Below are 13,189 nucleotides of genomic sequence, written 5' to 3'. Positions count from 1 at the left end.
CTCATGATCAAGTTTAGCATGCTAATACGGTTGTCAATCATACTAACAAAGAAAAACATGATGAATAAATAAAAGTGATTAACAATAATTAAACAAGGGTAAAGAGGAATTATACCTATTTGCTGCACAGTCCGCTCGTCCTTGGATCAAGCCGCTCGGATCCTTGCAGTGTGGCATACTTGGATCAAGCTCGGGCTGCTCGGATCCTTGGGCATAGTGCTTCTCTTCTTTAGCTCCTTAACAATCCGCAAGGATCGTGTTGGGGATGCAAGGATCTTTTCATCATTGCCCATTTCACCATATTTATCTACTTAGGCCTCTAGTGCCGGTCTTCTCTTTGATGCTTGGTCATTAGATGCGATCCATTTAGCTTCATTTTGCCTCATAAATGCAAGGCTAGCCATCCTCTCCTACCAAGGACCCAAAACCTCAAAGAATATGCAAAATGGGAAACTAAAGATAATAAATGACCCAAATATGTGCTAAAAAGCATAGGAACAAGGTTAATTCGGGGAATAAATGTACTCAAATATGAGTCACATCAAACATCCTCATACCGAACCTTTGCTCGTCTCGAGTAAAGAGGTGACTAAAACTAGGACCTTTATTTAGACTAACCTACTAACATAGCCGATATAAGACAATAAGCGGGTCTTACTCCGCCCCTTCAACTTACAACAAGACAACCATGAGGTAGGATGCCTTCTTGCAAGGCAAGGTGGGGCTTGCCAAAATGGCGATACATCCAAGCATTAAGCACACAAAACAAGTAATGGATGCATCTACAAAAGAATAGCCACTTTCCTCACCTAAGTGGCGGAAATTATCTGTAAGGGAAACAATCTAAGGGTACACACTCCATCATAGATACGGTTTCTCCAAACTACTAAGCCTAGGAGGATACCAATAAATCACCTCCAAGTTGTGTCAAGCTACAGTACCTTTGTCCTAAATATTTAAATGATTTAGTCAATAGTAGTCTTCCTATGGTGTTAGAAACACTGTAGGATCGTGGAATTCCCCTTCTTGCCTACACAAGACGAAGGGTCGTCCCCACACCACCATGCATAAAAGTGGGTTCAATGGAAAAAGGGATCAATGTATTTTGAGTTTCATGATGGGAGTTTGCTTTTGATGTTGTTGTTATCCACCCCCCCCCCCGCGCCAATTTCTTCTGGCATTTGACATTTGAGAAAAAAATCTTTTTGCCATTTCTTTGATGTTTGGCATTTTGATGCTTCACAAATTTCAACTTTTTGCATTTTTGAACATTTTTAAAGTCACCCCAATTAGTAACGAGGGTGCTTTTATTAAAGTATAGGAGTTCTTATTTTTGTACTCCTCTTTTCTTTGATGCAATTTGCAAACTTCTTGTTTTTCATTTTTTAATACTTGAACTCAATTTGACAATTTTTGTGCTCATTCCCTTTTTGTTGACAAAATAAGATAGAGGTGGAGGATGGTTGTATGGTTTCAAGGGCCACCTTGGAATATACGGTAGCCAAGGAGTCATCACACCACAAGGTACTCTTGACTAGGCCTTAACCATGGGTCAAAGGATACTAGCATGACACATCCTAGGGTGTTTTAGAAGCATTCTAATGAGCAAAGTCTTAAGAAGAAAAAGTATCTACAAGGACCTTATATACACTTGTCAAGCTTCCCAAATACATGTTTACACAAAAATTTTCTATAATGCAACTATATGCCATGATGTAATTAACATTTATACAACCTAATGCAAATGCTTCTATCAACTAATATGCCATATAAACTAAATGCAGCTCCTAGAATCACATTTGTTTGTACCACATCAATCAAAATAAAGCCACATAGTCATTAACATAAAGAGAAAAAAGGAGATTGGAAAGATAATACCATGCGGCCTTCATATTCCCCATGCCTCGGATGTGGCGTAGTCGATCCAATGTAATAGAAGGATAAACAAACAAACAAGTATATACAATTATACACTACAAAGGAAATGAACATGTTTTTGGTTTTTCAATTTTTTATGGTTTTTGTTTTTATGAAATAAAAGAACATGTTTTTGTATTTTTCAAAAAATTTCAATTTTTATAATTTTTGATTTAAATGTCAAGTTAGAATTTCCCATCCCCACACTAGTATGTGCATTGTCCTCAATGGCCAATACAATAGAAAAGTATGCAAGCTAAATGAGAATGCATGATTTCTACAATAATATGCAAACTATATGACACACACACACACACACACACATATATATATATATATAAATGATGCAATGTATTCTACTTTATATGATGCATGATTTTATTGGTTGGAGAGCTAATTTGGATTGACTCCCAATCCTTGTGTTTGAACTTCCCCAAACCAAGTAAGACACTATCTCTAGTGTCAAAAAAAAGGGAAGTTCATGCACAAGTATGCAATGCATGAAACTAATTGTCATTTTGGATTTTCAAAGGTGGGAACAAACTGAGACACCTCAATGGGGCCGAGGTGAGAGTCCTTTGAGTGTTGCTAGGACTCAAAACAAACTATCAAAATTAAAATTTTTGAAAACAAGAGATATAAACAAAGCTAGAGGAGGTGTAGGAAACTCATAATGGAATAGGTTGAAGTAGAGTAATCAACCCCGCATATGTGGCATCCTCCAAAAGCTTGTCAATCCTCAATTTTCGCTCATTGTAACATCCTCATCACTATCATCAACCTCTTCTTCATTATCCTCATCATCTACCTCCATTGACCCGGAGGCTTCACCACTTTCATCATCATTTGAACTTTGCTCATATTCCTCTTCTTCCTCTTGGCAAGAGTCACTAACTTCCCCGTCAACAACAACAATCTCCTTCCCTCTAACAACTCGACTATCCATGTTGGCATCTCTAGAAGCACTTGGGAAGAATACCTCTCTATCTGCCCAAATAGGCAAAGGACATGAAGGACCAAGTAGTCTTTGCCTAGATAAATGAAGTAGGGTGGATATTGAGCACAGTAAGCATTGACCCGATCTTAATGAGATTCCTTATACATATGTTGCAATAGTTGGGTCAAGTAGTCATTGCCTACCATGACATTAGAGCCACTTGTTTGAATTCTTGGTAGGCAAATGGATATGGTGGATTCACAATGGAGAAAGAGGAGGGCTTGGCATTTGATTCCCTATATTGCTTCATAATCACTTCGGCTTCCTCAGAGATGGGTAGCAGGTAGTTTGGGCTATGAACGGCGATGCGGCATATTTTGTTACGCAAGATGAAGGACTTAGCTTCTTTAATGAGCCACTCATACTTGTTGTCAAGATTGTCATTCTTGACCCAATGGAACTTGTTGATCATAGTAGCCATATCAAGGAGGTTGCTTCCTTTAACCGGTTTTTATGTTTTATCTTTCTTGAAATCTCGGTTAAAATGTTTGGCTAACCTCGTCACTAAGCCTCCATTCACAATAAAAGCCGCTCCTTCTTTCCTATTATCAATTTCAAGCCACCGATCAAGTAAAAGTTGAAGGATGTTGTATTCTTTGGTGAACTTTCCATTGATATTCATGGTAGACTCAAGGTAGACAAAATCGAGCTCGGTAAAGTGGTTGGTGCCTTTTCTCGCAATCAAAGTGTTGCCCACAAGTTTATGCCATACTCTTATGCCCGGATGGTGGACATATAGAACATGGCACTCCCGGAAAGAGTCAAATTTTCGCCCGGTAATCACTTTCCAAAGGGGTGCGGCATCATATTTTAAAGGCTTCTTCTCATAATAATAATGTTGTAAAAGACCAAACACTTCACCAAACTCACTCAAAGTCATTCTTCTACACTTGTTCTCATGGCGGAATTCAAAAAGTTTTTGAGCCTCTAACTTAAGCACCTTCAAGGAGCTTATAAACTCCATGGTAAATGAAGGGTAGGTCAATTCTTCCATTTCAAAGAGGGTAAGCAACCTCAAAGACTCGAAAAATTTCCTAGTTCTCTCAAGCACGCCCAATTTTTCTAAGGCATCATGACATACAAACTTGGTAGCTATAATAGTCTTCTTGGTAAGGGATAAAAATGTTTTCCTATGAGAATCGGTTAAGAAAGTTACCTCCGGAAAATCTTGCAATTGTTCTATAACCGGAGTAGGTGTAGCTTCCTCAATAGGAGTTGCAATTTCTTGAATTTCCACCCTTGGTTGTACCACTACCGAAGTTTTCGAGGCAAGAAGAGCTTGTTGCCTCTTTGATATATTTGAGGTTTTGGGTGCCTTGTTTCCGCCTTTTGTTCTTGCCATGTTGTTCTCCTTATCAAATTTGTATCAACAAACCAATATTGTGCTTGAATGCTCCGTGTTTCCTCAAGCTTCAATCAATTCCCAATCAATTTTAGGATTTTCGAACTTGTATTCAAACCCTAGAAAATCGAATCAATTTATAAGGATTTTGATGTTTGGATGGTCTTTTGTTGATAAAGGAGTAGTTTAATCTTGATTTGAGGAAGTTTTGTTCTGATTTTGGTGAATTTGGTTGAGAAATTTGTCTTTTTGAATGAGGGGATTCAGGGTTTTGAGGGAGAAAGGATGTGTGTTTGTGTTTATAAAAGATAGAAATGATTTGGGGAAGGATGGGTGAATCCCGTGTTTTCATTAAGTAGCAGCAGGGGACGAGCGACTTCAACTCGGGACGCTCGTATCCTCAGTCAGTACCTGCTAAAGTTTCCAACCCGTGCTCGGATGCGCGGATCCTTCTCAAGACGAGCGGATTCCTTCCTGGGGACGCTCGGATCTTTCTGGGGATGCTCAGATTTACAAACAGTGTGGGCTTGTAAATTTGAAGCATGCCAGGACGCACGGATTGTTCTCAAGACGAGCGGCTCCAAGTCTGGGACGGGCGTCCTGAGTATGATCTACTCAGATTTTGTAATAGACCCCTTTCTTCCATTCCAGCATTCCCAAGACCCGCGTCCTAAGGCCAGGACGCTCGGATGCTCCTCTGGGATGCCCGGATTGTCAGCAGCTCGAGCAGATTCCCTCCTCGGACCCTCGGATTCTGCTATGCACCCACGAGCTCAATTCTGCCCGTGGGGATCTCCTTTCCTTAAGTCATCCTTTCTTCTTTTCCTTTGTTGAATATTGTGGGTGCACTACAAAGGCTCGGTTCACCAAGGCAATTGCTATCTCTACACTAGATCAAACACTACACATTAAAACACATTAAAATACCTCCCTCACTTTCTCTCATGACGAAAATCTTAATTAAAGTATGAAATTGCAAATCCAAAAATGACAAAGATGCAATAAAGGAAATAAAATGCTAGTTAAAGGGTTCGAATATTTAGAAATGGTGGTTTACGGAGGACTCCACCAAACTCTCATTCTTTGATGAGACATCAAAGGGGCAAAGCTAAGGTGTTGTTGATGTTGCTCAACACCTTATAAAAGTAGTCGAAGGCTTGTTCATTTTCATTGTAAATATCTTGCATAGATCTTCGCACATTATGTTCTTCGTGGTGGTGACCCTAGTCAAGATGATGACTAGGATCAACAAAGCCTTAGTCTAAGGTCATAGCATTGCCAATATAGGGATTGTCTAATCCTTCGAATTCGTCATCCCATAGACCACAAACTTCACTAGCTTGATCCCCAATGGTATCATGAGTTGACAAGAGCAACTCTTCTTCCTTGTTGGCATAGCCAATGAGGCTTTCTTCATTGCTTGTCAGGATGGGTGGTGAGCTATTCAAGCTCTCATTGTTGGAATTTCCTTGCTCTCCGGATAGAGCAACTTGAGGCTTATCCACTTTCTTCTTCCATATGCGTGGTGTTTCTTTACCCATAACTTGATATTTGCATTGAGATGCTAACTTCTTTATATCACTTTCTCGGCTATAGTGATCGATCTTGAAACATGGCTCATGTAGTTGAGGAGCTCTCATAGTTTTGTCAAGATTAAAAGTGATTGTCTCATCCCCCACATCAACTGTGAGCTCTCCATGTTTCACATCAATTACCATTCCTGCGGTGTGCAAGAAAGGTCTTCCTAAGATGATAGGAATGTTGGAGTCCTCCTCCATATCTACAATGACAAAGTCTACCGGAATGAAGAATTTGCTAATTCTTACGGGCACATCTTCCCATACCCCTACAGGTATCTTTGTTGATCGATCCGCCATTTGAAGAGTATCGTTAGTGCATTTGAGTTCTCCCATTCCCAGTGTCTTGCATATCGAGTATGGCATGGCACTTACACTTGCTCCAAGGTCACATAATGCTTTGTTGATTGTAGTGTTTCCAATGGTGCATGGAATAGAGAAACTTCCCGGATCTTTGAATTTTGGAGGGGAACTTTCTTGAAGAATAGCACTACTCACTTTGGTAAAGGCATTAGTCTCTAGCTTCCGGATAGATTTATTCTAGGGAAGAATGTCTTTCATGTATTTTGCATAAGCCGGAATATGATTGATCAATTCTGTGAATGAGATTGAGACTTCTAAGTTCTTCATAATTTCCATGAACTTTCCAAGTTGTTCATCAAACTTAGGCTTAGCTTGACGACTTGGGAATGGAAGTCTAATCACAATATGCTCTTTTTCCTTAGCATTCTCTTCATTCTTCTTCTTTGAAACTTCATTGGTGGTGGGTTCTTCTTCCTCCTTAGAGTTCTCTACAACCCTTTTCTTGTCACTAGCATTCACAACACATTCATCAATTGGCCTCTCCGGCCCTTCATATCTTGTACCACTTCTCAAATGGATGGCACTCACCGTTTCATGTCTTGGTGGATTACCTTGAGGTTGTAATTGCGCCTTTTGTCTTTGAGAGCTAGAAGCTGCTAATTGAGACATTTGAGTTTCCAACATCTTGGTGTGGGCTATTATGTTGTTGATGGTGATATCTTTGGCTTGGCTATCGTTTTGCATTGGGGTGAAAAATTCTTGTTGGTTCTTTTGCATTTGGAGGACCGCTTTTTGAACGTTAAAGCCTTGGTCATTGGATTGGTTGTAGGAAGGTTGATTTTGATAACTTTGGCTTTTATTGTAAAAGGGTCTTTGAGCTTGATTTCTCATTGGAGGCGGGGTGTATGTTGGTTGAGGGTTTTGAACATTTTGGCTCTTGTATGAAAGATTTGGATGGAATTTGGTATTCTCATTGTAATAGTTGGAATAAGGGGTGCCACTCTTGTATGCTTGGAAAGCATTCACTTGTTCATTTGTTCCCCTAAATTTACTTTGGTCACGTCACAAAGTTCCACAAGTCTCGCATACCCCACTTGGAATTGAGGATGATGCCACCATTGCATTAACATGTTGTTTGGGTGATTTGGAAGCTTCGTTAAGCTTAGCCATGGCCTTCTCAAACTTCAAATTGATGGTGTCAATATGATCACTTAGTTGAGTACCCAATTGTGTGATGGAATTTAACTCATGTTTTCCTCCTCTAGTGGCCTTTTGAGGCCTACTATATTAGGAATTATGAACCGCCATCTCTTCGATTTTGGCCCATGTTTGATTGTCATCAACTTCGGTAAACATCCCATTGGATCCCATATTGAGAATGTTGCGGGAGTCTTCATATAAACTGTTCCAAAATTGTTGCACAAGGAACCACTCGCTAAGTCCATGGTGTGGACAAGAACGACAAGTGTCCTTAAATCTCTCCCATGCTTCATATAATGATTCTTCATCCCTTTGCTTGAAGCCGGTGATTTGGGCTCTCAACATATTAGTCTTCTCCGGAGGATATAATTTCTTGTAGAAACCAAGTGCTAACTTCTTCCATGAATCAATACCAAGGATAGCCTTGTCTAGGCTCTTCAACCATTTCTTTACGGTACCAGTCAAAGAAAAAGGAAATAATACCCACCGGAGTTGGTCTTGAGTAACTCCGGTTTGAGAAATCGCATCACAATAGTCACAAAAAGTCTCCATATATGAATGAGGGTCTTCACTAGGCATCCCTCCAAATTGACTTCTCTCAACTAATTGTATGAATGCGGATATGGCATTGAAATTACCGGTTAAATATGGTGGTGTAGGAGTACCATTTGGTAGGTTCTCCTCGGTTGGTATGGAATGTGATGAAAATTTAGGCATTGTGGGTTGATTTTGTGGTGGGTTTTGTATTGGGTTATCCTCTCCTTCTCTTGCAAAAGGGTTGGTGAACTCAATGTTATTTGGTTGTATGTCCACAATTTCTCCAATACCTACAACTCTTGAAGTTCCTCTAGCAACTCTTCTATTGTTGGTTAAGGTCCTTTCAATTTCAAGATCAATAGGTAATGGATTACCTTGTGATCTCCTAGTCATGCAAAATATCAAACAACTCGAAAACAATTAGAACAATCCTTTAGGAGTTTGACTTCCCCAAGGTAAAGAAAGACAACTAAAAATAATTAATCAAAATCAAATCAATTTAACACCGTCCCCGGCAACGGCGCCATTTTTTGTCTGGTTAAAACTCGTCGTCAAAAGCTACCAACCGAAACAATCTTTATAACTTCACAAACTACTCTTAGTAAAGAGGTAAGTAAAGGCCGGATCCCAAGGGACGGGTATTGATGTAGGATTCTCAATTGTAAATAGCTATGTCTTAGGGCCTCACAATTTAGGTTGAGCTGATGTGTAATCTAAACTAATCAACAAAATGAAAGTAAATTAACGAAAAAAAAGCAAAGTAATTAAAGGGGTTTGTAAACAAATGATTAAAGGTACTAAGGGTGTCATGGGTTCATAGGGGATTCATGGGAGTTTATCATACAAACATGTTCTCAATTAGATGCAAGCACTTATTGTTGTGATGGGATCGAGTTAGTGTATATCTTACAATCCCTAAGAAGGTTGGCTCCCGGAGCCGAGTCGTCTAGACTGTACAACACCTACAAGTCGAATTAATCCTTCCTATTCAACTCTATGCATGGTCTAATGAGGCTCGAGTTGGTTTATATCTTACAAGCCTCATTGAAGAAATAAGGTATGGATCAAAAAATGCAAGGATTCATAGGCTCGCATTTCATCAAACATAACATGTGCATAGGAAATCACAACAAGGAAGCATGTTAATTATGAAAACATATTAGATTAATCATATATCAATCCCCATGTTTGTTTCCCCTAATTCCTCATTAACCCTAGCTGAAGAACTACTCACTCATGATCAAGTTTAGCATGCTAATACGGTTGCCAATCATACTAACAAAGCAAAACACGATGAATAAATAAAAGTGATTAACAATAATTAAACAACGGTAAAGAGGAATTATACCTATGAAGATGATTCCAAATAATAAAGCAAAGAATAATAGAAGTACTTGATGATTGATTGAACGTTGTCAATCCTCCAAATAAACCTAAATAATCTTCTAATTACCCAAAAAAAAGGAAGAACAATAGAGAAATTAGGGAAAGATTAAGATGTGATTAATATTGAGAATTGTATTACAACTAAATTAAGACTAATGTAAGAGAGTATTAAGATTAGATTAAGAAATCAAGCTAATCTAGGTAGTACAAAAGGGTATTTATACTAAAGATTAGTGTTAGTTATTTAGACCAAATTAATACTCATTTTATGCTATCAAAATTACAAGTTAATTTTTGTGGTCTAAATCTACATGCATGCAAAGAAAAGTATTAAAGAGATGGTATAAAACCATCTTAAGGCCAAAATTCCTTACATTGTTTTAAGGCAAAATGGGAACAACTCAAGGACTCCTTCCTTGAAGTTGTTCTTGAGCTAATGCAATAAGGATGATCCTCCAACACTTTAATTACCAAAGTAGGTAATCTCCTAAGGTGGTACCTAAGATTAACCCAAAATACTACTAAAATACTAACTAGGTAAATGTAGTAGTAACCTTGTTTATTGGTATTTTTGATGTACTAATTATATTATTACTTTGATAATATTATTAGTTTATTTTATATGTGTTTTAAATGTTTTAAGATGAACAAAATAAGAAAAAAAATGGTCTTTTAAAACTCCAAGCGAGCCTTCCAAAACAACAAGAAAAGACCAATTTTTCTTCCAATTTTTCCAACCACAAAAAATGGTGGAGCTTGGTGGTATTTATAGGCAATTTGGGTGTAACACAAACCATTTTAATAAATCTCATTTATTTGATTTTCATTAAAGAGGTTTGTTTTTATTTATTTTTATACTAATTTTGGTTTAATGTTTTACTTAACACCATTTTTATTAATTCCAGGCCTAATTTATAAATGTACTAACTTTTAATTATATGCCACATTTTTATAAAATGGGAAAACGATTCTGGTTCATCACCTTTTTGAACAGTGTGATAGTAATTTTAATACAAAGCATTTTATACACTTTGTATTTATTAAAAATTACAAGATAATATTTACATCATCCCTTTTATTTATTTTTATTTAAAATATTTATTTTTATTTAAAATGGGATGATATTTTTGGTTGTTTAAACAACCATTTTGGCCAGTCAACTTAAAACTTTTAAGAAGTCTTTATTTCTTATTTTAGTCTCTTATAAACTCTATCGTTTTTATAGATTTATTAGGTTTCATTCAAACAAAAAACAAAAAAATCAAAAAAATCAAAACGTACCTGAGCGGCCGTCGTTTCTATAAAATTTACGTACGTGCTTGCCTTCTTGCTTCTTTATTTTTTTTTACAAATTATTCTACGTACGTGCTTATCTTCTTGCTTCTTTATTTGGATTGACCTTCTCTCATCATCCGTTCATCCTATTCTAAGGGTTTGTAGAGGAAATATTGAAGGCTAGCATATGTGGATTCGGATTCGTGACAAGGTAACTTCGACGTTACTCGGTATTACATCGGTTTAATTGTTGTAGTTGCATGTATTATTGGATTTTCAAAGTTTTATGATGATTTATTGATACATATGATTTTCGAAACCTTTAATTTCTGATCTTTTGATATCCATAATTTATTTCGACTATGTATAATTTTATTTTGTCAATATTTATTTTGGTTGATTTACAAGTTTTATGATCAAATCGATTGTTTTGATATTAGGATTTTAATAATCTATTTTTATAATTTAAACCGATGTAAATTATTTCTCTGGAATTAATAGTTGATTTTAAAATACCATCAATTTTCGTGGTAATTGTTTTGGAGTTTTAGTATTTATTTCATAATTTAAAGTATCGATGCAGTTTTTGCGATTAAAGCGATTCTGTTCGGTTTTAATTATGTTAAAAATACTACTCCCTCCGTACCAGACCAAAGGTAACACTTACTATAAACGATTGTACCACACCAAAGGTAACATTCCTTATTTGGCCCACAACATTACCAAGTTATCCTTATACCCATTTGATATTTACACAAAATGCCATTACATACCCCACCTACCAACCCACAATTAAACCCACAATTACATACCCCACCTATTTTTTCCCTCTTTACCCTTACTTTTTCCACTTTTTCTTAAATACTCCAATTTTCCCTACGTTACCTATGGTGTGGTACGGAGGGAGTAAATTAAATCATTAATTCACGAGATTTTAATATGTGGCAGAGACATGGAGTATTAGGTTGTGTATAAATTTGTAGGTCTTCAATCATTGTTTTCGATTTATGGTGTATTTTACAAGTTTGATGAAAACTGTTGTTAAATCTGTCAAATATGTTCGCCTGTTTGTAAAAATCATTTCACCTATTTTTATTTCGAATTTACAAAAGGATAAAGAATAGACTCCTATTATTTCAAAGTGTAGAGTCTGCATAAAAAATTTCATAATATTTAAACTTACGGTTTGGTCAGAATAATTTTTTTTTTTTGGTGAAATGTGAAAATTATATTAATAATTAAAAATTTACAGTACAAAATCACCAAGTGCAAGAGCATTGATACCGACAGAAAATAAAACTAGCTAGAATTACATCCAAGGCATCCAATGCAAACGTTGAAATTTAGACGTCCATTTCCATGCTTGCCCTCTACTCTTCACCATAGCAGCAGCATTATTAACCGCAAACTTTGGATGAACCATTTTGTTGTCCACTCTGCAAATGTTGCGGGCAGTCCATATTTGATAAACCATAGCCATGATAGCACTGATAACGATATGTTTTTTCATCAAGGATCGACACCTCCACCTTATGCACCAGTTCAGAATATCAGTATCAGGGAGAGTAATATTCAACCAATCTGCCAGCAGCCTCCAGCAGCAAGCACTAAATCTACACTTATAGAGCAAATGATTATGATCCTCCAAATGATCTAAGCACATATCACAATATCCATCTGAAATGATGTTAAATCTGAGTAACCTATCCTTTGTTAACAGACGGCATTGAATAGCCAGCCAACCTATGATGGAGTGCTTGGGAAGGTTAAGCCTGTTCCAGATAACAGGATACCATGGTACAGGTAAAGGATTACCCTATAACCAAGTATACCCAACCGAAACAGTATAAACCCCAGCATTAGTACTCCATTTGCCTTGACAATACCCAGGTTTAAGTATATCTTTGACTTGGCAAATTTTCCTCCAAGTCCAACTGGAACTAACCGTAAGTGAATAATCCAACCAGTTTTAGCCTTTGATGTACATGTGATTAACCCATCGTATCCATAAATGATCAGTTTTCTCAGCTAACCACCATACATACTTGCCTAACATAGCCATGTTCCAGTTTTTCCCATTAACAATGCCAAGACCTCCATACTTTTTTGCTGTACAGACTCTATCCCAAGCAACAGGTGGTGTCTTGTGGAACTCATCAGACCCACACCAAAGGTAGTTCCTGCATATGTGGTTAATCCTGTCCATCACAGTAGCAGGTATGATAAAAATACGAGTCCAAAAACTATGAAGTTGAGACAAAACAGCCTGAACCAGAACAAGCATGCCCGCATAACTTAACTTTCTGGCACCCCAACCACGAATTCTCAGCACAATCTTCTCAACTAGTCTAGAACAATCACCCACTGCCATTCTTTTATACAAGATTGGTATACCAAGGTATCTGAAAGGAAACTAGCTCTCTTTGAACCCATATACACTTAAGACATACTGAACATCATCACTGCGCATACCATTGAAGTAAATATCAGACTTCTCACGATTAATACCAACCCTGATGCTGTAGAGAAGGTGGCAAATGCTCGAAGTATAGTAATAATTGATGCCTTGTCTCCCCTGCAGAACATTAGAAGATCATCTGCAAAGCACAGCTGATTCAGTCTAAGTGCTCTACAGAGGGGATGATAAGTAAACTC

At 37.3% G+C, this 13,189-nt stretch overlaps 1 protein-coding gene and 1 non-coding gene across 2 annotated transcripts; one reads left to right on the top strand and one right to left on the bottom strand.

The window, feature by feature from the left end:
• The first annotated feature begins 7,574 nt into the window (after positions 1 to 7,574).
• Positions 7,575 to 7,681, top strand: LOC141644950 (small nucleolar RNA R71). The gene has a single exon (XR_012544549.1). It is a non-coding gene; the product is annotated as a small nucleolar RNA R71 (small nucleolar RNA).
• A 4,162-nt stretch (positions 7,682 to 11,843) lies between these two features.
• Positions 11,844 to 12,905, bottom strand: LOC141641027 (uncharacterized). The gene is made up of 3 exons (XM_074449704.1): positions 12,580 to 12,905; positions 12,367 to 12,468; positions 11,844 to 12,306 (listed from the first exon to the last, which is right to left on the bottom strand). Exons 1-3 carry the CDS (start codon positions 12,903 to 12,905, stop codon positions 11,844 to 11,846), a joined length of 891 nt encoding a protein of 296 aa, XP_074305805.1.
• Between the last annotated feature and the right edge of the window lie 284 nt (positions 12,906 to 13,189).

Source organism: Silene latifolia, chromosome 2 (genome assembly GCF_048544455.1).
Source record: "Silene latifolia isolate original U9 population chromosome 2, ASM4854445v1, whole genome shotgun sequence".
Lineage (NCBI taxonomy): Eukaryota > Viridiplantae > Streptophyta > Magnoliopsida > Caryophyllales > Caryophyllaceae > Silene > Silene latifolia.
This window is presented reverse-complemented; position numbering and strand designations above follow the sequence as displayed.

What these genes read in the sequence shown, in the direction of transcription:
- LOC141641027 (XM_074449704.1), bottom strand. Translation starts at nt 12,905, where the DNA reads ATGGCAGTGGGTGATTGTTCTAGACTAGTTGAGAAGATTGTGCTGAGA. An exon ending in AACATGGCTATGTTAGGCAA is followed by an intron (nt 12,469 to 12,579) that starts GTATGTATGGTG and finishes GGTTAGTTCCAG; the next exon opens with TTGGACTTGGAGGAAAATTT. An exon ending in GTTTATACTGTTTCGGTTGG is followed by an intron (nt 12,307 to 12,366) that starts GTATACTTGGTT and finishes TATCTGGAACAG; the next exon opens with GCTTAACCTTCCCAAGCACT.